Raw genomic sequence first — 27,926 nt, forward strand, 5'->3', positions numbered from 1 at the left:
CCATCAGCGAGACTTGGGGCGGGGCCAACTGCGGGGCGGGCCCTGGCACGGCTTCCGGTTTCCGGCGGAGCCATCGATCGACGCGCGCAGCCGTCATGGCAGCGGAGGAGAAGGATCCTCTGAGCTATTTCGCGGCTTACGGGAGCAGCAGCTCAGGCTCCTCAGACGAGGAGGATAACAGCGAGCCGGAGGAGACAAGTCGTAAGGCCTCGGATCCGGCGAAGTCGGCGGGCGGCTGTGGGAACAAGGCGGAGAAGCGGCTGCCTGGACCCGACGAGCTGTTCCGGAGCGTGACTCGCCCGGCCTTTCTCTACAATCCGCTCAACAAACAGATCGACTGGGAGAGGCACGTCGTCAAGGCGCCAGAGGAGGTGAGGTCCCCGACCCCGTTTCCCGATCTAGGTCCCGACCTCCGCCCACTTCCTCCTGAGCCCCCTCCTGGGGACCAGCTGTCCGCCCCACACACGCAGTCACCCCCTGCGGGATGCCGCACCACCCTCTCCCACCTCCAACCCTGGGGAGCCCGGGCCCCCTCCCCCAGCCTGGTGGGTGTCAGACCGGATCCGCAGCCCCGCCCCCTTGTGAGGAGACCCAAACCTCCGCGCTCGGTGCCCTGACCCCGCGCGGCTAGGACTAACGGTGGTGACTCCCCCGCCCCCCTGCTGCAGCTTCTCCCCGAGACCCCTTCCCTTTGATGCCGAAGTGCCTGCGGTGCTGCCTCCAAGACAGTGTCTGCTGCAGCCTCCTGAAGGGGTCAGCCTTGGCGTAGTATCTCTGAGACTGGATTCTTCTTTGGTAACTAAAAGTTAATAGCTTTATTCGTATAGGGAACCCTTTGGCTTTTCACTTAACAGTAGTGTGATTTTGATGGAAAAATATGTCTTTAAACCTTAAAAAAGAAAAAAAAAAGTCAGCCTGAAGAATAAACGAACGGCAGGGAGGTGCATGTGCCCATACCGATTATAGGAACCTCGGTTCGTCACAGTGTTTCTTAATGTGTTTGCTTAACAGCCTCCGAAGGAATTCAAAATATGGAAGTCAAACTATGTACCACCTCCGGAGACCTACTCTACTGAGAAGAAACCTCCCCCTCCAGAGTTGGATATGGCAATAAAATGGTCTAACATATATGAGGACAATGGTGATGATGCCCCACAGAATGCTAAGAAAGCTAGGCTTCTCCCAGAAGGGGAGGAGACAGTGGAATCAGGTAAGGAAAGTCAGACTCCAGTGGTAATGCCTTTTGGTCCCTGTGATGAGTTTTAAGAGAACGAGATGTTTAATGAATGAAACTTAAATCTAGTCAGTTAGCAAACTGATTGTGATGGTCTTTGGGTGTCTTTTGCTGTGTGTGTGTGTGTGTGTGTGTGTGTGTTGAACATCTTTATTGGAGTATAATTGTTTTACAGTGGTGTGTTAGCTTCTGCTGTATAACAAAGTGAATCAGCTATACATATACATATATCCCCATATCTCTTCCCTCTTGCATCTCCCTCCCTCCCACCCTCCCTTTTAATGTGTTTTTGAGAAACGTCATAAAATATTCAGGATTTAAAGTGAAATCTTTGATGTCTCAACCAGTAGTATATTGATTTATGATGCCTTATTATTAAAGCAGCATGAGTTATTTCATGAACTCTTTGTTGTGACTGCAGTTGTGAAGTGCTGATGGCTTCATTTTATCTTAAAGCAATTGTGCTTTACAGCCAAAATTAGTGTCACAAAATGGATTTAACTGAGTATTACTACATAGTAATTAACAATAGTAAGAAGATAATGACTTAGTTGTCTTGCCTTAGTTCATAATATCATAATTCCACCTTACAATTCCATTATTGTAAGTAATCACAGTAATCTCTGCTTCCATACTTTTACCCACTTACCCCCTTGCCTCACTTGCTTAAAACCCTTCACCAGCAGCAGAGTGAGCCCTCTTTGATAGGCCCTGCCTTTTTCTCCACCCTCATTTCAGATGGCTCCCTTGTAGAACTTTAAGATCTTAAAATTCAAAACTGAATAGACCATGCTATTTTATGGTTCCATGCCTTTTAATATATGTTTCACCTTAGTCGGGAATGTTATTCCCTCCCTCTTTGGCTGGTAAACTCATTCATCCTTTAAAATCCAACTCTAAGAAAAAGAGAGTTGGTAATATCTAAATCTCAAATATTACCCTCCTCTAGTTAATTATTTGCTCCTCTGTACCCTGTATGTGCTAATGCTATTGATGGCACTTACCACCTTTTATGTGATTTTTTGTTCGTAAGTCTATCTGCTTTATGAAGATGAGTTCCTTAAACAGCAGGGTCCAGGTGTTATTTATGTTTGTAATACAGTTTGTAGTATATTGTGAGTATTCAGTGGATTATTGGACTAAATATTTTTGACTATCATTTTTATGAAAGAGTGTGCTGTTTTTGTTAAACAAATTTCTGATCTTCCCATAATACAACTGCTACTTATTTAGCTTGTTTTACAGCTGCAGAGAATTTTGTTTGTTTCAAGAGAAAGGGTAACAAACTGGTAGGAGTTCTTACTCCAATTTTTGTTTTTTTGCTTTGTGTTTTTTTAAGGAATAGGATATTTATTCAGATCTAAAGTGTCTCTTCACAAAATTAATGCTTGTTAATTCCAAATGGGAAAAAAATAGTAACTTCATTTTGGAGTTACTTCATTGTGGAGAAGCCTGGCAGACCCCATTTTAATCAAGCGATTAAAGTGATCATAAATAACAGGACAAATCAAAACTGAGTGTCACTTGAACACAGCATCACGTTGGTGATATTCCTGCCGAACACAAACACGCACAAATTGAGGGATGTTCCACAAAATAACTAGCTGAATCTTCAAAAGTATCAAGGTCATGAAAGTCAAAGAAAGATTGAGGAAACATTTTTGACTACAGGACACTAAAGAGATGTGACGATTAAATGCAATACACATTCTGAAGTGTATCCTTTTTTTGCTATAAAGGATATTACTCTTCAGTTTTGATTCTACCTGGCTTTCCCATTTCTTTCACTGACTTCCCAGTGTGAATTAGAAGTCACTAGTGAAGGTACCTCTTCAGTAAATGGCATCTTTTTGGACATGCCAAATGAAGTGGACATTAAAAATACCTCATATTTTATAGTATATTTATATAATTAATAAAAAATACTTTTGCATAAATTACATTTAATCCTTACAACACCTTGTGAAACCAGATAGGGAAGTGTCAGAATGAGAGCTTATGTGACTTGTCCAAGATCACAAAGCTAGAAAATGCTGAGCTCTAAAATAGTACCTTCACACAAGTTTTCTAATTTGTTACTCTTAACAACCTAGTACAGAAGTGGTACATGATTCATTATTACTGTTTTGTAGACAAGAAGACAATCTCAGATTCAAGAATTGCCCAAATTCACACAGCTAGGAAGAGGCAGAATAGGAATTCAAATTCAGATCTTTAAATGGAAATGATGCCATATTAAACTGGGGTTTAGTCTCTTGATGTTTTGCAAGCGAGAGTGCTTGAGGAGTAGCTGTCCTGTGGGAAGAATGGCAATAAGGCCACTAGAGTTGATATTCAATCTAGGGTGTCATAGGCTGGTGCTCTCCTATCTTTGTTCCTATGTGGAAAAGGTTTATATACCAGGACAAGTAAGTAGAAAGAATTATCTTTTTTTCCAGCTTGCCTTTTAAGTTCAGATAGCAGGAAATATGTGTGAGAGAATGCTGCTATTCCCATAGGTAATTTCTGACCTTTTGCTCATATGATGGTCCTCCATTAGAAAGTGGATGTTGGCAATATCAAAAAAGGACCCCAGTGCTCAGCCAACTTAAAGCTGGATCATAAGATTAAAAGATAATACTGAAATCTTCAATTTTGACTTTAATGTTGGTTGTTGAATGTAACTATCTTCTTTTTGTAATGAATACCTTTCTTCTTAGAAGTGATTTTTGCCATTTCAAACTCCATACTATGTTTACAGATCAATTTCCCAACATCTTTTTTTAACCCTTTTTTTTTTTTTTTTTTGCGGTATGCGGGCCTCTCACTGTTGTGGCCTCTCCCGTTGTGGAGCACAGGCCCCGGACACGCAGGCTCAGCGGCCATGGCTCACGGGCCCAGCCGCTCCGCGGCATGTGGGATCTTCCTGGACCGGGGCATGAACTCGTGTCCCCTGCATCGGCAGGCGGACTCTCAACCACTGAACCACCAGGGAAGCCCAACCCCTTTTTTTTTTTTAATTCATAAAATATCTTGTATTAGAAGCTCCACATTCTTTTTTGTTTTGTTTTGTTTTCAATAGGAGATGGAGCAATCTGCTCTTTTTTTTTTAATTAATTAGTTTGTTTATTTTTGGCTGCGCTGGGTCTTCGTTGCTGTGCTCAGGCTTTCTCCAGTTGCTGCGAGAGGGCTTCTCATTGCGTTGGCTTCTCTGGTTGCAGAGCACAGGCTCTAGGTGCACGGGCTTCAGTAGTTGTGGCTCGCGGGCTCTAGAGCTGAGGCTCAGTAGTTGTGGTGCACTCTCAACCACTGCACCACCAGGGAAGCCCCCGCAAGCGGATTCTTAACCACTGCGCCACCAGGGAAGTCACAGAAGCTCCACACTCTTAAATGTAAATCTCATTTTTAGATTATCAAATTACTTTGTTTTTATTTTTCCTTCTCATTTTCTGCCCTTTGGCCTTTTTTGCCAGTTAACTCCTTCCAGGTAAGGAAGCTGGGAAAAATTCAAAACTTATCATAAATCCTTACTACTTATCAACACTTGTTTAGTGGTTGTAAAATGTAGATGATTAAGGCTTAGATATTTATTGTAGCGTAATTAACATGTAATTAATCTTGAAGGTCTAACTAAAGTAGCTAATGCTCTTTTTTTAAGAATTTAGAACCTTAGTTTCTATTAATAATTTAAGCTTGTTTACCTGAAGTGACATGAATTCCATAATATAAAAATTGTTTCCTTACAAGTGCATCTGTAGTATACGGCACAGAGTAAGAAGCTCAGTAAAGTTGATGATCGAACATTTCACGATTTTTTTTTTTAAGACAATGCCTTGTTATATCACTAGATGGCATTAGCTCTTCTGTTCAGTGACTGGTAGGAAGTTATTTTTCCAACCTCAGTAGTTTGTGTTTTTATTGTTATTCAGTAAATGAACTTGTAATAAGTGACAGATTAAAAGCAGAAGTGTCTCAGGATGGTCTTTTTAATATATGTTAACACTGCATTTTCTAGTAGAGTTAGAAAGTAATTTCAATTTTTATATTACTACTGAAAATAGTCTCAAAAGTCAAGCATGATGATAATTAAGCACCAATTAAAAAACAAAGGCCTTGGCTTGTTTAAACTGTATGCCTTATCAGTTGGTTTGTAGAACAAGTATTTTTTTTGTATACATGATAAACTAATGATTAAAACTTTGCTTTGTAAATTCCTGGGATGATTTGTTGATCTGAATTGTATTTTATCATACTGGGTACATAAATCTGTAGTGCTCTATTAAATATATGAATAACATCACTATGCTGTGTTTCAAGATGCATTACCTGCTGTTGATACCAATTATTGTCCACATCAACAAAGGAAATATTCTGAGTCTGGTAGTTAGCAGAAGGGAATTGAAGGCTTAAGGTTTTAAGTTTATTTTTCCCATAATGAGTTCGTGATCTGAAAAACAAAACAGATGAACAAACAAAACAAAACAAATAGGCTCATTGATAACAGAGAACAAACTGGTGGTTGCTAGAGGGGAAGGAGTTGGGGGGACAGGTGAAGTAGGTGAAGGGGTTTAAGAGGAACAGAATTCCAGCTATACAATAAGTAAGGCACAGGGATGTAATATACAGCATAGAGAATATAGTCAATAAGATTGTGATAACTCTGTATGGTGACAGATGGTAACTAGACTTATTGTGGTGATTATTCCATAATATATAAAAATACCGAATCACTATGTTTATACACCTGAAACTTAATATTGTGTGTCAATTATAATCCAATAAAAAAAAAGAATAGGACAGAGCTCCCCAGTCTCTATCAGAAGAATATCAAGAAATAACATGTAAAAAATGACTGTAAAGTCCTTTTGCAATGTGAAATGTTAAGTAATAACAATAGAATTGACATTGTTTGTTTTTTTGACTGTTAATAAAAGGGACGTTGAAATGAGAAAAAAAAGTTTATGTTCTGATATCAATGACTTCCCAAATTTTTTAATATGAAGTCCCCTTTCAACATCAAAATATTTTATAGGCCACCACATGGTAGTTATTGAACTTTGAGTATCTGTTGATCGAGAAAATAAAGTACAATGAATTCAGTAATGTGCTTAAAATAAATTTGTATTTTATAAATCATAACATCTTCTACATGTTATGTATTCCATCTACATGGAGTTCTTAAAATAATGCCATGCGTTTGTCCAGAGAGATGGGGATTAGCAGCTGTTCTGTGCTACCCTGTGTTTTGTTGAAACATGTAGTTGGATTGTTTTAATTGAACAAAAGGGCCCATTGTTTCAGGTTTTACAATCTTTTTATTTATTAATTGGAAATTTTCTGTGAGTACAGATACTAATAATATTTTAGAAAAGTGTAAAGGACATGGTTTTAATTTGAGGTTCTTCTCCCCTCCCCCCCCAAATTTTCCATAATATGAAGGCAGGGAAGAAGTCTGTTTTTCTCTTGCCATTGGAATACTCTGACCATCCTAGGAGGGGGAGAATGTAGAACTACCTACATAGGACAAAACTGAAAATACAGTTTCAGTGAAACATCTACTTGTGAGAGCCTTTTTAACTTCAAAATGCATGTGTGGGGCTGGGGGTGGGGAGATGAGATGGGGGGAGGTGTTTGTGGGGGACGGAAAGCAGATTGCAGGAGAAAGACTAGCTGATAGACACATAATGTCATGGTTAAATTGACATCTTTTTTTGTAAAAAAAAAAAAACGGTATGTGTTCCATTCTTAACATGTAGATTATATATTTAAATATCCACCATGTATATACTGTAGAATATTTGAGAATAGCTTTATCAGAACAAATTTTGATTTTCTCATTTTAAGCTACCTTAATATAGCACTAAAAGATCACTGTTATATATTATATATTTTGTTATATATTTTGTATAACATTACAGTTGAAAAAATTCCTTATTTTTACTTGCAATTTAAAATCAGAGTTCTGAAAGTTATTTTTGTGTTTTTTATTGGAAAACTTTGAAAGAAACATTAGTTGAGGATAATGATTTTGGTATAGAGTCAATGAAATTTTAATGCTTAACATTTTTTTAATATTACTGATTGAAACTCTTCCTTTCCTATTTAAAGATGATGAAAAAGAAGAGCATACTTCTAAAAAGCGCAGAATAGAACCGGGAGAACCAACAAAGAAGAAAAAATAGAAAATAAATGACAAGAATTTTTGGACTGTGAAACTTTGTTGAAATGAATTTTTTTGGCAGATTAAATTGATACTGTAAATTATTATGAAACAACATCTCCATGAAAGTATATGTTAATTAACTAATGAGTTTTGGTGCAGGAACCTTCCACTGTAGAATTCATTTTTTATTTAAAACTTATATGTATTTAAAAATCAAATGGTGACTTGTGATTGTGAAATTGACAACACTTGGAAGCATTCTTGCTACCACAGAATTGGTGACATGCTTTGAGTTTCATCCCATGTTGACATGCCAATGTTCTATGAACCTTTTATAAAGGAGTATATTTTTAAAGTAAATATATTGTACTGTGAACTTGTAGGGTGCTTTTCAGCAGTGTTTGTACAGTGTAAATAGATCATGGAAATAAAATTACCAATATTACTATTACTGCATAACATTAACATTTGAATATTTGTGACAAGTACCCTCTTTGCCATGTGACATTCTGTTAGTGGGTATTACCATTTAGGGAGTGCCTCCTGTGTTCCAAGTGCTTTGTGCATATATTATCTCTGATCCTCAGCCTAATAAAGCAGGTATTAATAGCCTCATTTTATAATAGAGATTAATTTATCCACGGTTACACAGCTAATGAGCAATGAATTTGAGATTTAACTCAGGACACTTGAACTCCAAAAATATCACACTAAACCACCTCTCAGCCAATTAGAATTTAGTCATCTTCGCTCAGGGGGAAATTCCTCTAACCTCCTTCTTTCTGTAATGATCCATACGGCCTGAAGACCATTAAAAACATTACTGAAGGGCTTCCCTGGTGGTGCAGTGGTTGAGGGTCCGCCTGCCGATGCAGGGGACACAGGTTCGTGCCCCGGTCCGGGAAGATCCCACATGCCGCGGAGCGGCTGGGCTGATGAGCCATGGCCGCTGGGCCTGTGCGTCCGGAACCTGTGCTCCGCAAGGGAAGAGGCCACAACAGTGAGAGGCCCACGTACCGCAAAAAAAAAAAAAATTACTGAAATAAAAGTCATATTTTAGGAACTGTAGTTGCCATCTCTTCCAGGTAGTCTTCTGTGGTAATCAGTAGAGATCTTCTCCCCTGATTATATTACTGCACTTATCATATATGCCTTATATTATGATCATTGATTTCCCTGTTAAATAGTAAGCTTGCCAAAGATAAGGATCTTCTACAAAGATTTGCTAGATGTAGCAAATGAAATTACGGGATATCCAGTTAAATTTGAATTTTAGATAAACAACAAATGATGTTTTAGTATATGTGATATTTGAGAAATACTTATAGTAAAAATTTATTTATCTGAAATTCAAATGTAACTGAGCATCTTATATTTTGTCTGGCAACCCTACGCCTATGTGTTTTCTCTATCCAGCTCCTGTTTTAATGCTTTGCATATAGTAATAAAATCAACAAGGGGTATTTAGGAAGATTGTAATCTTAGATTTGACTTCTGCAGTCCAAAATGCAGTGAAGTTATTTGTAACATTTTGAAAGATAAAAAAGAGCGGTTATATACTGCGTCAGTCTTTCCATGATTCTTACATGCCTTTAAGAGACAAGAGTTAATTATAGGACATTATTCAGTTTTTTAAAATCCCCAGTCTGATTGTTTTCCCCATGCTGGAAACCAACATTTTAAAAACTATAAAATTTGTTGAGAACATGAATCAAGTAGATTTAAGTTTGTAAAAGTCATTAAAAGTGTACCAGTCATAGTGTTTTGTGGATTGAGGAAGGGACATGAGTATGATGGCTTCCACTGTATCTTCAACTTACAAATGCAGTTCTGCAGCTGCTTATCCTCTAGGTTTACAAGCATCTGAATCCCAAAGTTGGAATAATTGATAAATCAAGAAACTTTTTAAGGCTGAAATCTTTGTACATGAATAATTGGGAGGGCAGTGGTATCATGTACTAGGGAGTGGCATCAACTGGTAAAGCATGAGTCCAATGTGACCAAAATGGAAATATGAGGTTGTGATTCCCAAATCTGGAAAAATCTATAGTCTGGATGAATGTATTGGTGGAACAGATACCTCGGAAGTTACTGAAATATTACAAGATTTAAAAAACTAGCATGAAAATGAACCTCATACAAGAAAAAAAACACCAGCAAGCCACTGTCTGAAAATCTTTTTAACCTCTTTTTATCACTCATTGTTTCAACTCCTATCTTGTATCAATCAGTTTGTGACAGAGAACAAAAGATCACTAGATCGGTCTCTAGTGGTGCTTTGAGCCTCTTCTAGAAGGTAGCAGAACTGGGAAGGGGAGAAACAAAATACCACTTTTCTTCGGAGGGGGTAAATATTCTGATATTTTAAACAGGAAAGATAGTTGCTACACTTGTGAGATTATTAAGCAACTGCTGGAAGATGTGCACCTATGTGAGTACAGGTCAAGCCAGTTTTAGGAGTGGGAGAGAGAATTTAGGAAGAAGGAGGCTAAATATTTTGGGGCAGTCTGACTCAGCCATTTGTATCTCGGGTTTCTTTTCAAAGTATGGCCAAGTAACAGAAGGGGAAATGAACTTGCTTATGGATTGCTTCACCTTCTGCAGAAATATCCCTGGTTGGAAAATGGACTTTCATGTCACTCTACATCTATCACCACATTAGAGAATGGATTTTTTTCCCCCCTTCAGAGATGTCCTGGGAACATATGTAAGCGTCCATGTGGGTACTGTAGATAAGGCGCTGTTTGGTTCAGGTAGTGAAAACCCAGTAGAGAAGGATCTTCTAAAAATCCATGAAGATTCGGAAAATCCTCTATCCAAGTTGCTTCCTTTTTAGAGAATCAAGTCACTTGATATTTCTGATTGTTTCCTCATCTTTAAGATAAGGAAGTTAGGTCGCATCAGGCATGAAGGACTTCTTTTGCGCAAAGACAAAATTTGAGAAAAGAACTAAGCATTCGTGGGCCATATTTTAAAATTCAAAGTATAAATAACTTTATAGAGTTTTATGGAAAACTGGAATCAAAGAACATTACTGAGAAAATTTACCCTGCTTTGTAGCCATTAAGATACTAATATTGGGCTTCCCTGGTGGCGCAGTGGTTGAGAGTCCACCTGCCGATGCAGGGGACACGGGTTCGTGCCCCAGTCCGGGAAGATCCCACATGCCGCGGAGCGGCTGGGCCCGTGAGCCATGGCCTCTGAGCCTGTGCGTCCGGAGCCTGTGCTCCACAATGGGAGAAACCACAAGAGTGAGAGGCCCGCATACCGCCAAAAAAAAAAAAAAAAAAAGAAGAAATAAAAGATACTAATATTACTTGGACTTGCTTCTAATCTTAACCCTTAATGCTGTGTAGTGCTTTTGAATTGACAGAGTTCAATCATATAGTAGTATTTTATTTGCCAAAAACCTAATGGGGTAGGTTTTATCATTTCCAAATTAGAGAATGGAAAATAGACCCAGCAAGATGAAGCAATACACAGATACACCAAGCTCTGAGCTTCAGAGCTCAGGCTAGAATCTGCATCCCATTCCATGCAAAATTTATGGAGAACCTGTTGGGTGCAAGACATTATGATAAGAACAAAGGACTCATCTTCATTTTGGCAAAATCACATTGGCGGCCATGAGGAGGATGTATATGTAGGTTACTAGTCGAGTCAGAAAGACTGGTTGCTGTAGTCTAAATAGAGTGGTAAGTGTCTGAGTGAACTAAGGCATTGGAGAAGAGACACTGATTGGAGAAACGGATAGTGCTTGGTTGGATATAATGGCTGAGAGTGAGGTTTCCTTTTATTGCAAACTATGTACTTTTAATTAAAATATGAATGTAGCAATGCAGGTTTGGACATGACCTACATGTAAAACATATTGCCATACCATTCAGTTAGAAACAAAGCCCCACTGGGGATATTTGAAAAATGTAATTATTTTTATAGGTATCTGAGTGAACCCAGCAACTTTGATAAGTTAAAAACGGTGACATGTAAATCCACACTGGGCTTTAAAACATATCGTTGGTGGTATTTTGGATTTTAGAGTTTCATATCCGTAGTGAACTGCTTTCACATCTCCATCATCACTTAGTGCAGAAGTTCAGACATTCCAACAAAAAGGCGTTATGCTCCCAGCAAATGTTTTGAACTTTGCATAGCATTCTGAAGTTCTCTCTCTTCATCTCCCTCTACACAGTTTTCCTAATTTGAGGTATCGCGTTTGCATTTTAATGCAAAAAGAGAGAGAGAGATAACAAGAAGCATTTGTATGGACAGTCCGAAGAGGAGGGATTTTGCCTGTTTTGTTCATTGACTACAACAGTGCCAGCACATAGTAGCACTCAATATAACTGCGAAGTGTTGATGGTAAGAATTCCTCACCCGGGCTTATGGGTGATCCTCTTGAGGCTTGTGTTTTCAGTTGTATGGGCCAATAAATCTTGAGAATTTAAACCAGTTTAAGTGTTGTGTCATTTTCCGTCAAAAACATCCTAATTGATGTGAAACTCTTTTCCCCTTTGGTTTCTTCCAGGGTCCCGTGTTCTCCTGGTTCTCTTTATTTCCTCTCTCTGGCCCCCTCTCTTCCAACTGCCCTCAGATGCCACTGTACCCTACGTTGTTCTCTTCTCTACACCGGTTCTTGACAGTGTCAACCAAGTTCATGGCTACCACAATCAGTAACCCTGATGGTTCCCTGCACTGTATGCTTACCAAAATGCTCTGTAAAGCCCCAAATTTATGCATCCGATTGTACACTTCTGCTTGGGTCTCAAAGTCCCCTCACATACTGTATGTCCAAAACCAAACACATCGAGTCAAAACCCACACCACCTCCTATAATTTGTTTCTGGTTAATGGCATCACAGTCAACCCAGAAACCTGCCTTCTGCCTTACTTCCTTCCCATCATGTGGGTTTGGTCAGTAAATCCTGAGGCTTCTCTCCCCTCATTCTGACACACTTCTTAATCCAGCTCTAATGAATTATTTACAGTTCCCCAGATACACCATCGAGTTTAATCATTCTGTGCCTTCACTTTTACCATCTGCTTGGCCTGGCCCTTCTCCATCTGCTTAGTGAACCTCCCTTTTTCCCTCCAAGAAGCAGTTCAAGTATTCCCTCCTTTATTCACCTTGTTCTATTTATCTCTGTATCTGCACCTGAAAGTTGGTCTTCCCTATGCTCAGTACTAAACAAATAGCCAACATTTATTGAGTACTTACTATGTGCCAGGCATTGTTCTCGCGCTTTCCATGTATTAACTCATTTAATTTGATGAGGTAGGTGCTAGTGCTACTTTTCAGGGGAGAAAACACGTACAGAAAGGTTAAGTGATTTGCTCAAGGTGGGAGAGCTGGGAAAGGCAGGCCGTCTGGCTCCAGGTTCCTTCCTCACTGCCCTGGAGTCACTAGATTGGTGTGTATTTGACTCAAGGACTCTTCTTAGCCCTAGAAGGCACTCAGAATACAAATACTTGGAGAATTAATGACTACAAAACCAGTTCACTAACTGGAGGCCCAGCATTTGTTTAATACACCAGAAACATCTTTCAGATGGATCAGATTAATGTAAAAGGAAAGTCAGTGCATAAATGTTTTAAGAAGACCGATGGCTATTTCAGTGATTTAGTAGCTTATTTATCACATAGTTGGAGTGTTTTTGTTTTTGTTTTTGTTTGCGGTACGCGGGCCTCTCACTGTTGTGGCCTCTCCTGTTGTGGAGCACAGGCTCCGGACGCGCAGGCTCAGCGGCCATGGCTCACGGGCCCAGCCTCTCCGCGGCATGTGGGATCTTCCTGGACTGGGGCACGAACCCGCGTCCCCCGCATCGGCAGGCGGCCTCTCAACCACTGGGCCACTAGGGAAGCCCTCAGTCTACTATTTTTTAGCAAAGCAAGATAGCTTTAAGCCACAAATTGTGCCTCAAATTTCATTGTTTTCTCTAACATTTCAAATTATGGCTTGAGTTTAGAGTCATAGCACCAGGGCATGGGAAGGCCTCCAGAGGTCCTCTGGTACAGCCTTCCCAGAACATAGGAATGTCTCCTCTGTGATCGTTCCTCTCTTTTCTAGGCTCACAGGCAAGCCCACGAAATGAGAGGTTTACAGGCTGGATTTGAAAAGTCATTTCCTGTACGTCTGTAATATTTGGTACCCGGAGTCTGGAACTCATCCTGTTCCTTTCCCTGTGTTTACCATTTTCTGAAAAAAGGAGAAGAAACAGAGGATTTGGCGCATATCATTGAAGTAAAAGTGCAGCTCTATTCCTGGCATAATTACCTGTCTCCATTTCTAAATGGGACCAAATTCTAGCAAACTTCCCCAGCTGACTGTGGAGTTTAAATTTAGAATTCCTGAGAAAAACTGCAATGAAATAACAAAACAATCACTTCCAACTAAGGAAGTGACTTGTCTGCCAGCAAAGCTATAAGCAAGCCAACTCAGAAATAACACCCACACCAGGGGGATTTTTTAAGACCCTGGTGCTAGTTTTTGCTAGTTTTCAATCTGGAGACCCACACGCACACAGAGTCATTGGAACCTTCTCTTTTTTACCATGTTCTGCCTTCAGGCCTTCCCCTCCAGTCCTCTCCTTAACTACAAAAAGTGGCCTAAAAGACGTAGCATAGCAGTAAAATTTCTTCCGTAACATCTGGAATCCATATGTCAAATCCATAAGGCATAAACTCTTCATTGTTTTTCTTTTAATTTAGGCTTAATTACTTGAGCTCCAAATCCCCCTGCCCCGCCTCCCTCCATACCAAACTAATTAGAGCAATTATCTGAGCCATCCTGGGCTACAGATCTGTTAAAGCCTGTTATTGAGGTTAACAAATGAGAGGGCTAATTTCTCTAGACTGCTCCATAGTTGTCAAGGAAAGATAATAAGCCCTTACATTTGTAGGGTGCTTTTGCGTTTTCAAGGTCTTTTTTCTGTACACCAAGCTGCCACCCAGGAGAAGGGTTTACTTTGGGGGTTCCAGACTGTCCGGAACCCTTGAGGTAAGTGAATTAATTCTGAACTGAAGCACTTGGAATTCACTGCTACAACATGAAAGAGGCTCCCCCGGCCTTGCTGCTTCGACTGTAAAAAAAAAAAAAAAAAAAAAGATTTTGATGCTTTTTTAAAGAAATAGGATTGCCAGGTAGTACCTCTGGCACCAACTTAGAAATGTTGACTTCAAACCTTAGACAGTAAGTGGCTTTTTTTTAGATAATTTGACCAGGGCTCTGAGTATTTTTAACTTATTTAGAAGTTGCTGAATTCATCTGGTTGCTTTGGCTAATTATGAGCTGCTTAGGTTTTTCTATTCTTTTTCCACTTTTGTTTCCACTGTAACAGTAGCAAAGCTATCCTATATCAGTCTTGCTAGGTAGCTAAACTAAATTTCCTAATTTAATCTTTTGCCCTGAAGGTTTTTTTTAGATCACCCAGCCTAGTATTAATTTTTTTCTTTTTTAAGCTCAGGAGAATTAGTTGAAGGAGGATTAGATTTTCTTAGCATTTACCATGATTTCAACTAATTTTTCCAACAAGGATTTGTGAAAATGTGATAAACAATGATGGAGAACAGATTTTATTTTTAATGTTCTAAGAGAAATTACAACTTTATTGCACTAAATTTTGAGAATGTGTTGCCTGTACAAGAGTTTAAATTGGAGAATAGATTTTCAATTGCCTCACATAAGTGCCAAAAGTAAGGAAAAAAAGTCCATATGTTTCATAAGCACAGAAAACAAAAACTTTTAAGCTTTTTTTTACTACAAATATATTTAGTCTTTTCAAGGACAGGAACAGTGTTTACACCAAAAATACAATAACAATTCATTATATTTATCACATTGTTTTAATTCATTCTCATAACATATTATACATTATTATAAATTCTATTATAAATTCTATATAATAGTAATGTTCATTTAAAATTTTTCTGATTATGAAAATGATACATGCTCATTGTAGAAGTTCTGGAAAAAATAAAAGAGAAATCATTTTAGTAGTGAAATCCAGTTAACATTTTGATATACAGTATTTTCTTAGAGTTTTTTCCTATGCATATGTGTACATATTCTACACAATATAGATATTTCATATTTTACTTAACATTAAGCATCAATTCCATTAAGAATTCCTCAAAAACCTAATTTTTATTTTATTTATCTTTATTTATTGTTATTATAACAATATCATGTCCATATTTTTCAGCACTATAAATAACGCTAAGATGAACATCTTTGTAATTAAGTATTTGGTTGTAGTATTTGACTGTAGAACTACTTTTGTGAGTAAGAACTCAAGATGGAGTCATATGTAAAGTTATCCAGTTTGCTTGACTTAATGTTCCTAACCTCTTTTTTTTCTGTTATCATTATTGCTTTATTTTTTTCATTGTTTTTTTTAATTTATTTTACTGAGGTATAGTTGATCTACAATGTTGTGTTAATTCCTGCTGTATAGCAAAGTGATTCAGTTATACATATATATACATTCTTTTTCATATTCTTTTCCATTATGATTTATCACAGGGTATTGAATATAATTCCCTATGCTATACAGTAGGACCTTGTTTATCCATTTTATATACAGTAGTTTATATCTGCTAATCCCAAACTCCCAATCCATCCCTCCCCCACTGTGCTCCTAAACTCTTGAGACCACATTTAAACAAGTGTTTTCAAAATTTTTGTACATCTCCTTGAAAGTCCTAAATGTTAAGTCCCTTGCCAGAAGCCCGCTTTTTATAATAGCAATTTGGCATTTCTAATACATCCTCTTTTTAGGTGCTCTGAAAAACCACGTTTCCTTTTAGAATGCTCCAAAAAACTGTTCAGATTTTAAAAAGCCACTTACCAGTGCTCAAACTGAGAACCTGGTTATTTTGCCTTCAGCAAAAGGAATTGGTGGCCACACGAATTAAAACAAATTTGGGGGACTTCTCTGGTGGCGCAATGGTTAAGAATCCGCCTGCCAATGCGGTTCGAGCCCTGGTCCGGGAAGATCCCACATGCCGCGGAGCAACCAAGCCCGTGTGCCACAACTACTGAGCCTGCACTCTAGAGTCCGTGAGCCACAACTACTGAAGCCCGCGCGCCTAGAGCCCATGCTCTCCAACAAGAGGGGCCACCGCAATGAGAAGCCCGCGCACCGAAACGAAGAGTAGCCCCCGCTCGCCGCAACTAGAGAAAGCCAGCGCACAGCAACGAAGACCCAATGCAGCTAAAAATAAATAAATAAATAAATAATAAATTAAAAAAAACAAAAACAAATTTGGAAGTGAAAAGAGGACTGAGGGAAAAAAATAAAGCAGACTCAGCTTTTCTCCCCCACTTCTGCATTATTGACAATATTAATGCAATTAACAGAGAAAAACCTTGGGTGGAGCCAGAAGGTACTGAAGAAATACCCTCTGGTTTCAGGCCGGCCAGGCTTCTCAGATTCCCCACAGCAGCTGGCCTGCCCCACTGCAGGAGGCACCCGGAGCCAACCAACTAAGGGAGAGTGCCAGGGAGCATCTCCCAAAAAAGGGGGCAGAAAGAAAATGCCTCCTTATCGTGACTTGTGGAATTGGGGAAATTCCACAATGGGAGCTCCCAGTAAAGCTTTACCAGAGGGTTAAACAGCAGACTCCCAAGAGAGGAGCTCCCTGGGAGAAGTAACCTTATCCTGCCTCTCATCTTGTCACTTAATCACACTTACATTGTTACCTCACTGCTGGCATATCTTATCTTCTTAACTGGATTAGGGGCTGCTGCAAAGCCAGCAGGGCCTTACACTTCTTGTGGGGCAAATTCAAAGATCCGGCACAAAGCAATAAATTTAGAAATTGTTCAATGAGTAATTGAATAAAAAAGAAACTCTTAGCATCTCAGAGCAAATGAGTTTTCAGGGCTTTTCCTGCCAGCCTATTTTCGATGGGGGACTGAGCAAAGCAGCCAAGGGAAAAGAGGACTAGTACAGAGCAGGTTACCAAGGTCCTTATTTCCCTGGGCTGGCCCTGAGGGAAGCTCACCAAGTCCACATTCTGATTCCTGTGTCTCAGTTAATCCAAGTATTAACAACCTTCAATTAACTGAGATCCTCACCCCCACTTCCTCAATTTTTAGAAAAAAAAAATAGTAAGAAAACAATAGAAATTTTTTATTTTATAAAACAACTAAAACCACTTTTCAGAGTTGGCCGTTGACTAGGTATAAATACAACCCAACCTCCTAAACAAGAAATGTGTTCCAAGAAAACTACTTGCATGTGCTCTCAAAAAAAAAAGAGCTCCATTGACAAAGTCTATCATTCTTCCCTCCTAGAGATTCACCCTGAACCTGACAGTTACAAAGCCTCTGAGGGGCCATTCAATGAAGAACCCTCTTCACCTTCTTGGCCCGAGTGCCTCAAACTTATTTGAGCGCAGAACTCTTTTGAGGACAGCTGGTAAATTTTGCGGAATAAGCTTGAGGACATGCTGCTCTCCACCATGTGGAATGACAATACTCATTTGGGTTTACCCTGGTGAGGAGGTCCAGTGGGGGCAGGGATGGGGGTTGATCATTGATTACTCAAGGGGTCAGTAGCTTCAGTAGAGTCTATTTCTAAATTAATTTTCAACACAGTTGTTGAATCTAAAAGATATTTTTAAGATAAACGCAAACTAATACTACTAGGAGATATTATTTCTCACCAACTGGATTGGAAAAATTCCACTTGACAACACACTCTGTTAATAAGACCACAGAGACACAGCATGCTCATACAACACAGGTAATAGGGTACAATGATCCAAGCTCTATGGAGAGCAATTTTGCAAAATCTATAGAAATTACAAATACATTTACTGATTGACCCTGAAATCTCACTTCTGGAAATGATCCTGTAGATATGCCTACACATGTGCAATATGATATATATATATATATATATATATATCATATATAATATGTACATGATATCCATGACTATTTATTGAAACATTGTTTATAATAGCAAAATACTGGAAGTAAATTAGTGTCATAGGGGTCTGGTTAAATACCTATGATTTATCCACTCAGTGGAATAGTATGCAGTGGGAAAAAATAAGGATAGTAAAGAAGCTCTTTGTATAGATATGGAAAGATATCCAGGATACACTGTAAAATTTGAGAAAGGAAGTTGCAGAAGGTATATATACTATCCTACTTTTTACTTTCTGTGTAAGAAAGGGAAGGTTAAGAATATATATTCACCAAACAATGGAATATTATTCAGTGCTAAAAAGAAATGAGCCATGAAAAGACATGGAACAAACTTAAGTGCTTATTACTAAATGAAAGAAGCCAATCTGAAAATAACTATATGATTCCAACTATATTACATTCTGGAAAAAGCAAAACTATGGGAACAATGAAAAGATCAATGATTGCCAGGAGTTGGTGTGAATGGAAAGGATGAATAGAGAACAGAGGATTTTCAGGGCAGTGAAAATACTTTGTATGATACTGTAATGATGGATACACATCATTTTACATTTGTCCAAATCCATAGTACGTACAATAGCGAGAGTGAACTGTAATGTGAACTGTGGATTCTGGGTGATTATGATGTGTCATTGTAGGTTCATCAGTTGTTACAAATGCACCCCTCTGGTAGGGGATGTTGATAATGGGGGAGGCTATGCATGTGGTGGGGCACGGGGTCCAAGAGAAATCTATGTACCTTTTTCTCAATTTTACTGTGAACCTAAAACTTCTGTTTAAAAAAAAGTCTTGAAAAAAAGAATATATATTCATATTTACCTGTGTTGGTATAAGGTAATACTAATCCTGTAAAGTAGTCACCTATAAGAGGGCAAGGAAAGTTTGGGGTAGACAGTGACAATGTTGAACTTTACCTGAGCCCTGTGTTCCAGCAACCAGCAAAGGACTGCCCTCCTGTCTGAAATAAGGCCCATCTTCATCCTTCCTTGGAACACCCATGAGATTCCTGTGGATGACTCCTTGTTTACCAGCCACCTTCCTTTTCTTTGAGACATTCCTCATTAATGAACATTCTCTCTATCGTAATAGCCAGAATGAAGTCTTTAATTGTCCACTGCATTTTCACAATAGGCATGGAGATAGAGGTGGGAGAGTTCTCTGGGTAAATCTTTTTCTATCATTTAGATTTTCAAACAATGTGACTGCATCACCTGCTTTTTAAATTTTTAATTTAATTAAAAGTACAGAACAAGCAAAAGATATTTCTGATTAACTAATGGCTAAATTGAAATTTCCATTAACCAGCCTCTTTCAGTCTCAGCATCCCAGTGAGTAATTTCAGGATAGAAGCATGTCACACTTTTCAGTCTTTTCTACTGACTGATGAAGTGCTGGCTCTCTAATACTTTCCCAGCTTTCCTCCCTCATAAGTACACTCAGTAATGACAGCAGTGGAGAGAAAGGGAAAAGGCAGGGAGCAGTTTTGTCCTCTGATGTATACTTTTTTAATGCCTGGCTGATGAAATTCCCTACTTTGAGCCCATCATCTCTCCTCCTACTGCAAAAACAAAGGAATGTCATTTTCTCTTCTCATCCTCCACACGTCCCTGCCCTTTGGGTCTTCTTTATCTTTCCCTGTGAGTTGTCATTAACATTTTGGAGGCCTGAGCCTCCCTTTAACTCATGCATGCTCACTCCCCTGTCCCTGCTGGCCGGAGTGGGATGTGGTGCCCGGCTTTGCTGACGAGCCCTGGGAGCAGGCACAGGAGTGGAAGGAACCTGGGTCCCTGAGTGACAGTGAGGAACAAAGCTGCCCTGAGGACCTGCACATTCACACTGAGACTATTACATGAGAGAAAAAGAAACTTCTTTTCTAAGCCACTATGCGGCTTAACTTTATCCTAATGAACACAGTTTCTTTTCAAGAAAAGCAAAAGGGTTGTTCTAGATAATCTCTAAGAAGCTAATTGATGTGAATCAAAGCCTGATTTTGCTACTTTAAGGGTTATAGAGGCTTTGAAGCAAAGCTGCGTTTAGAGAGCATACCATTGGGCACAGCTGTGATGCATGTGTTACTCTGTGGCCTAATGGATAAGACCTGGACTTTGGGTTCAGCCCTCATAACTTTAGTTCCTGGCTCTGCCCCTCACCACCTGTGACCCTGGGTGAATTGCTTAAGCTGTCTGAGCCTCACTTCCTTATCTATAAAATTCAGGTAATACTAGGAAATCTTTCACAAAGTGAGATAATCCAGGAGAAGTTCTTGACTAATAATAAATGCTCAATAAATGGTAGTTTTTATCATTGTGGTTGTTATTGTTATTATGACCTTTGTCAAGAATATAAATCCCAACTGTAATACTACTTGTATGAACAAGTTTTATCCACATTCTGATTATATGCTTTATATCATCATTTTAAAGAATTAACAGATAAAAGCATCATAAAAGATTGAAATTCCTGTGCAGGGTGAGGGATTGGATGTGGAAGAAACTTCTACTCTTTGCCCTGTGTAGTTCTCCTGTCTTTTCTGGGAACCCTAGAGGGCTATACTTCCCAGCCCTCTTGCAATTAGGGCCTCATGACTAGTTCTCATTAAGGGGCAGTGAGTCAAAGTAATATATATGACATCTGGTGCAATGTATTTCAGAGTGAATGTGAATTCTCCCTGGTCTCTCTTCCCCTGAAACCCCTGGTTGAGCTGGCAGCATCAAACAATGATGAATCCCCCATTGACCTAGATCTTTGAGGGATTAGGTAGAGTAAGTCCATTTCCCACCCTTGACTTCCCACTCCTCACATTGGACATATGGGATGAGAAATAAATCTTGTTGTATTGACACTGACTACACTATTACATTACCTATCCTTTTCTAGTATAACAGGTAATGACCAAGTCACCATAATATGCAAAATACTTAAGCCTTTGAACTGAATTGAAATGTCAACGTGCCCACCATCTGTCTACTGCTATAGGCCCTTGCTTGAAATCTCCATGACTAAAATTCCTAAAGGTGATTTAAGACATAGAAATTTTAATTATTTCTTTAACAAACATACAGAGATTAAAAAGTTCCAGGACTGATTAATATGGAGGTTCTATGATTAGAGCCACTGGTAGTGTAGGGAAAAACTATTATAGTTTGTGACTGATTGTATTGAGATGATTTTTTAATGCATTTTATTACATAGAAAATCTGACTTTCGAGTCAGACTGCCTAGGTTTGAATTCCGACTTCATTTCTTATTTTGGGCAAGTTCCTTAACTTCTCTGGGCCTCAGTTTCTTCATTTATAAAATGGTTTAATGCACCTCACTTAAAAGGTTGTTATAGGGATTAAACAAGTTTATATGTAGTTCTTCAATTACACATGACACATAGTCCTATATGTGTTAACTATTATTATTCTGATGGTTATTTCTAATAATCTAATGATTTCTGAAATCAGAAATCATGCCATATGATCCTGGCATAGGAATAGACCAATAAGTCATTGAATAGACAATAGAGAACCCAGAAATAGATGCAAGACAGGACTGCTATCCACTTGGCTTGAATGGTGTCCCTGTAGCGGTGATTTACAGACAGCACCTGTTCTGACTGGCTTGTGTTCATGCTGTTTTGATTGTTTATATTTTGAATACACCCTTGGTCCCAGGGCATATGGAAATTTAGTACACGCAAAATGTACTTCAATTCAGTGATTAAGGACGATTTATTTCACATATGTTGTTCGGTTTTTTAAAAATATTTTTTGATGTGGACTATTTTTAAAGTCTTTATTGAATTTGTTACAATATTGCCTCTGTTTCATGTTTTGGCTTTTTGGCCAAGAGGCATGTGGGATCCCAGCTCCCTGACCAGGGATGGAACCCGCACCCCCTGCACTGGAAGGTGGAGTCTCAACCACTGGACTGCCAGGGAAGTCCCAATTTCACATATATTGTTGACAAACACCTCGTTATATATAAGGTAGAATGAAAAGTACGACCATTGCCTTATATAAAAGTACATTTTAGACAGATTTGAGATTTAAGTGTAAAAATGTAACAATGAAAATTTGGCTCTAAACATTGGTTGGAGAGTCCTTTAGTAGGAAACCCAGAAGCTGTACAAGAAGAGACAGATAACTACCCAAATATTAAAAATATATATATATATAGTATGGAAAAAATACCACAAACAAATTCAGTAGACAAATGATAGATTAGGAAAAATATTTACAATGCATGTGACAAACGAAGGGTTAAGAGTTTTACTATACAAAAGCTGAAAAAAAAAAAAGGTAACCTAATGGAAAATGGACAAAATGTAAAAAGGCCAATTCATGTAAGAGCAAAACCAAGATGGCCACTAAACACAGACAAAGACAGCAAGATGTCTGCCTCATAAGGAGTCAGGGGATTGCAAATTGAGGTAACCATGAAATATCCCTTTACAGACATCAGATTGGCAACAATAAAAAAGAGAGATAACAGCTACTGCTTTCAGGAATATGTGGAAAGGGGCACACTCACACATTACTAGTGGAAATGTGAAGTGATAGAGTATTTTGGAAAACAAAGTTAAAATAAAAAATATACATACCTTTTTCCTAGCAATCCTACTCATATGAAGAATTTTTCCACTTAAATAGAAGCACCAGTATGAAAGAGTATATGTACAAGAATGTTTATCGTATCCTTGTTTGCCATTAGGAAAAAATGTAAAACTTAGGCATTAGGTTCATCCATTCAATGGAAGAATAATGCAGTCATTAAAAAGAATGTGTTTAGGGCTATACCAGTTTTCTTGAAGGGATCTCCGTGGTATAGTTTAGATAAGACAGATGAAATACAGAGAAATGCCTGTTATAAACACACACAAACATACAAGCACAACATAAATGTATCTGATCATATGAATGTGGGGAAAGAAAACATATCCATACCGTATTTTTTTTTAAATTTAATTAATTTATTTATTTTTGGGTGCATTGGGTCTTCGCTGCTGCGCGCGGGCCCTCTCCAGCTGCGGCGAGCGGGGGCCACTCCTCGCTGCAGTGCGCGGGCTTCCCACCGCTGTGGCCTCTCCCGCTGCGGAGCACGGGTGCCAGGCGCATGGGCTTCAGTACCTGTGGCGCACAGCCTCAGTAGTTGTGGTGCACGGGCCTAGTTGCTCCGCGGCATGTGGGATCCTCCCGGACCAGGGCTCGAACCCGCGTCCCCTGCCTTGGCAGGCGGACTCTCAACCGCTGCGCCATCAGGGAAGCCCCATACCGTATTTTTATATTGATTCCCTGGGATGAGAATACAACCAAAGAAGCAATTTTTTAAAAAAGAATTTTAAGTGACATAATAAAAATAGCATGTATGGGATTCCATTTACATAAATTTATATATAGATAAGTGAGATGCATAAAAGTATGAGCACCAAAATATTAACTGTGGTTATCTCAGACAGGGTGATGAGACTTCAGGTCATTTTTACTTTCTTCCTTACATGTTTGTATATTGTTTCTTGATTTTTAAAATGTATTACTTACATAATCAGAAAATCATAAAACTATTTTCATTATTTGGGAAATAAGTAAAGGAATGAAAATCTTCAGCAAACTTCTAGTTAAATTAGATATTAATTTAAGGAGAAACTTGAAATGTTATCATAGAAACACCTAAGTAATATTGAATAATCTCCTAATTTATTTAAATTTGATTTAAAACAATAAAAATATTTAAGTATCTTTTAAAGATTTTGTTCTAGTTTTCTCCCTTAGATAATAAAATGTAGCAAAAACCTCAGGTCATTTGACCTGAGTTTTTGTTATTCAGAGAGAAATTTTTCACCATGATTCAAAAGAGCTTTTGTTAAAAGGTTTTATTAAAAGTTTTCTTTTCATACTTTTAATGAAATCCTTTAATTTTCTTTCTTTAATGGGTCACTTCCTTGTATCCTGGTGTTTTCCTCATTTCTGGAGACCTGCTAATTTAATGGTCTTATTCCCCCACCCTGCTTCCTTAAATTTGACTGTATACTTTGTGGTAATCAAATTACTACAACAAGCTTGTCATAGCACACTTTGTCTCTTTATGGTCTCAACACAAAGGATTTATAGTGTTTTCAGTTCTTATCTTGTGAGTCCATTCATATGTATATGAAACAGTTGAAAAGCTGTTTATAAATGAAAAGCTAAATTATAATCCTGAAAGGACCTCTACCCCTTACGTTAAAAAGTGGTATTATAGTAACATATAATATTATAGTAACTACACTTCGGTAAAACTTAAATAAATAAATCATTTTTTTTAAAAGGAAAAAAACGTGGTATTATAGGGAAAGAACAGTAGGCAGCAAAAGCACTATCAGAATAAGCCTGCGAGAGCGATTAGACTGGGTGAGATACGGGCACTGTTTCAAACAGCTTAACTAGACACATACACCACATTTTTCTCTTTTCTGGCTCCCTTGGGCTTCTACATTCCAGCCCTCTCACCATTGTCTACCCACTCAGTCTTTTTCTTTCTTCTTTGACTGAAACATCTTCATGGTTTTCTTGAGTATTATGTTCCAGTAAATTTTCTTTCACAATGAGAAGCTTATTGGTATCTAATTTTAATAAATGTGTTCTCTCTTTAGTGACCAGTGTATTGAAAGCAAAAAGTATAAGCACAGCTGAATTTCTCAAACCTTCTCTGGTCCCTGGAGGGAAGTGTTAGTATGAAACCATGGATCAGGTCAGCGCTAGACAGCTCCACTCCTCGCTAGCAGGAAGCCTCACTTTATTATGAATTGTGGGTAGGGCACTCCTTTGCTCCTTGACTTAGGCCCGTTCTGCCTTTCTAGAGGCAAGAAAACTCATGCTGATGTCAAAAATGGGATCTGCAATACTTATCCAATAGGGAAGTTGTAAAACTTAAGCCATATTTTTGTAGTATTTTCCAACCCATTGCTGAAAGAGTTGCGGAAATCCAATGTTAGTCTTGTTTCTACCACTACTGTGATTCATTTTGTTTCAGTGATGCAACAGGTAAAAATACAATCGTTGCTGATGATCAAGATAAGTGTGAGGTTTGCATATGACCTAAAGAAGCAAAGAATTGTCATCTGTCTTTCCGTAACAAAAATCTTATTCAAAGGGTTCTCTGTAATGACTGGATGTCAATGTTTTTTCAAACTGGAGAATCTGTTTTGATGCTTTGGAAAATTCCAGTCGCTTTCTGCAGTTTCCTTATTGACAAGGGCTATCAGGCTTTCCGAGAGGGTCTTATCTGCAGGCTGCAGCAGTGGTGATCGAGCTGCCAAACAGGTTCAGTGGGATTACACAGCTGCCTGGGAGCTGGAGGCCAGGCTGGGTGAGCTCCCAGCTTTCTCCTTTCAAGGTCTGCAGGCTTTGACCTGTAAATAGGTGCCTACACAGGGTCTAATCTGTCACACAAATATGCCTTAGCAAAAGTGGTAATGCCCCTTATTACCTGGCTTAGCAACAATCCCAAGACACATATTTAGAAAGGTACCTGTATAAATTGCTATACTTGAAACTATGCCTGGTATTTCTATAAAACCCTCTTAAGAGATGATATAATGATTCAAAGTTATTTATAGTAGCCAATGAGAACAAGTCCCTTCCTATAACCCCAGCTCTCAAGAGCAGCCCTAAAATAACAAACCAACACGTATACTAGGTGGATGCCCTTTAGGCTGAGCTCAAGTGTTCTGTTCTTGGGGATTGCGTTTTACTCATTTGAGATGACTTTTACCAATTCTACCCACCATGATTTGTGATTTTAATGCTTCCTTTAAAACATATTTTAATTTTTAATGTTTTCTTGATAGTTCAGAGAACAGTTTTCAATTTGTGAAGAAAAAACACCACCTTATAAAATTGGAGTAGTCTCTGATATTCACAGTTGGGAAGTAAATTCCTAGCTAAGATTTTTTTTTTTTTATTCCTAAAATGGAGACAAATTGGGTAACAAGTGAAAAGTGCTGTGAAAATGTAAGCCGTTATTATGAAGGCCATTGGCAGGTTATTTGTGGGAAAAAGTAATCAGAAGAGAGATTAGGACTTCCATTCAACAAATAATATAAATATTTTAAATATTTCCAGTAGTTAACACTTTCTAATAACAAAAGCCCTTGACAGAATAACATTCTTCTTTTGAAGTGGGGAGGGTAACAACTGGGTCATTCTGTCATATCAAGTCTCAGCTCATTATCATGAATGATAGAAACTATTAAAACATTATCTTCCCTAATGTGCATGTCACTGATTATTTTGTTTTTTGTTTTTCGGTGTTTTTTTTTTGCAGTATGCGGGCCTCTCACTGCCGTGGCCTCTCCCGTTGCGGAGCACAGGATCCGGACGCGCAGGCTCAGAGGCCATGGCTCACGGGCCCAGCCGCTCCGCGGCATGTGGGATCCTCCCGGACCGGGGCACAAACCCGTGTCCCCTGCATCGGCAGGCGGACTCTCAACCACTGCGCCACCAGGGAAGCCCTTACCCATCCTTTTTTTTAACGACAGTCATTTTGAAGAGATTATTTAGAGGTTTGTATTTAAGTTGGAAGGACTTAACAATTATTTGCTCTCATCATTAGCTCTGTGGTGGAGGGAAGGAGGCTAGTAGTATTTCCAGGTTTTCAGATTTTTTTAAAGTGGCCACAATTTTTAATATTAGATGAACAACTTTGAAACAATTTATTTTGTAACAGAGTGAACCAACAGGTGCCCTGTTTATCCTACAATAAATAGCTACAAGGTTTATAAATGATACCATATTATTGATACTATGGACTTCTTGGAGTGTTGTCTCAATTTCAGAAAAATCCTTTTTTCTCACAGTCTCAGTCTAATTTATGTTTCTATGTTAAGACTACTGCCTTTTCCTCACTCCTTTTCCATTTTTCCATCCATCCATTCATTCATTCACCAATTATTGAGCATGTACCATGCTCTGGGGATAGAAAGAACAATATTTGAGCTGAAACTTGAAAAATAATTTGGGTTCTATCTGTGCTTGGTCCCTACCCCCATGGAGCTTACATCTTAGTCTGGGAGATGGACAGTAAACAAGTAAAATATATCAGTAAGAAAGATAATTACAATTTGTGATATCTGTTATGATCAGAGACTCTTTGTTGCAGTACTGTTTGAGCTGAGACCTGAAGGATGAGCATGAGCAAGCTATACATTCTCTGCAAAGAGGAATTCCTGTACAGAGTCCCTGAGCAGGAAATGCTGTGAGGGTCTGAGAAACAGAAAGGTGGTCAGCATGGTTGAAGAGTGGGGAGAGTGGGATGAGGTGAGGATGGAAAGGCAGACAGAAGCCACATCATACAGGCCCTCATAGGCTGAGGGAGGAAGTTTGGAATATCTTATATGAGCAGTAAGACCCTGAAGGGCTTAAGCAGGGGAGGGTCAGGTGAATGTGGAGGGGAGGGGTGTTCAGGATGAAGGGACAGTCACATGCAAAGATGTGGAGATATGAAAAAGTGTGGTAAAGCTTTTAAAATTCAGGAAAGAGCCCCACATTTAGAATCTTGCGTGCAAGTGGATCTGATGACTAAGTGAAGCAGCTTTCTACACTAAAATTCTGTCACTAGTCAAAAAATTGACAACCCCATAAGTCCAA

The 27,926-nt window shown here is 38.8% G+C and overlaps 1 protein-coding gene across 3 annotated transcripts; it reads left to right on the forward strand.

Moving 5' to 3' along the window:
- Window positions 1-27,464, forward strand: C1H1orf52 (chromosome 1 C1orf52 homolog). 3 transcript variants are annotated; one of them, XM_089920196.1, is made up of 3 exons: window positions 1-371; window positions 1,012-1,210; window positions 26,605-27,464. In XM_089920196.1, the coding sequence occupies exons 1-3, from the start codon at window positions 96-98 to the stop codon at window positions 26,838-26,840; spliced, it is 711 nt and encodes a 236-aa protein (XP_089776322.1). In that variant the 5' UTR covers window positions 1-95; the 3' UTR covers window positions 26,841-27,464. The 3 variants fall into 3 exon arrangements, with proteins under 3 accessions (XP_089776322.1, XP_022436649.1, XP_089776320.1); XM_022580941.2 differs by lacking the exon at window positions 26,605-27,464 and adding an exon at window positions 7,322-11,559 and having other exon boundaries at window positions 51-371; XM_089920194.1 differs by lacking the exon at window positions 26,605-27,464 and adding an exon at window positions 11,569-24,839 and having other exon boundaries at window positions 54-371.
- The last annotated feature ends 462 nt before the right edge of the window (window positions 27,465-27,926 follow it).

This window comes from Delphinapterus leucas, chromosome 1, assembly GCF_059928025.1.
Source record: "Delphinapterus leucas isolate spDelLeu-1000000601 "Yukka" chromosome 1, BTC_Dleu_Yukka2, whole genome shotgun sequence".
Lineage (NCBI taxonomy): Eukaryota > Metazoa > Chordata > Mammalia > Artiodactyla > Monodontidae > Delphinapterus > Delphinapterus leucas.

Excerpts from the sequence above, each read along its gene's own strand:
- C1H1orf52 (XM_089920196.1), top strand. The coding sequence starts at position 96 with ATGGCAGCGGAGGAGAAGGATCCTCTGAGCTATTTCGCGGCTTACGGG. Across the intron at positions 372-1,011 it reads TCGTCAAGGCGCCAGAGGAG|CCTCCGAAGGAATTCAAAAT; the intron begins GTGAGGTCCCCG and ends TTTGCTTAACAG. Across the intron at positions 1,211-26,604 it reads GGAGGAGACAGTGGAATCAG|TATGCGGGCCTCTCACTGCC; the intron begins GTAAGGAAAGTC and ends TTTTTTTTGCAG.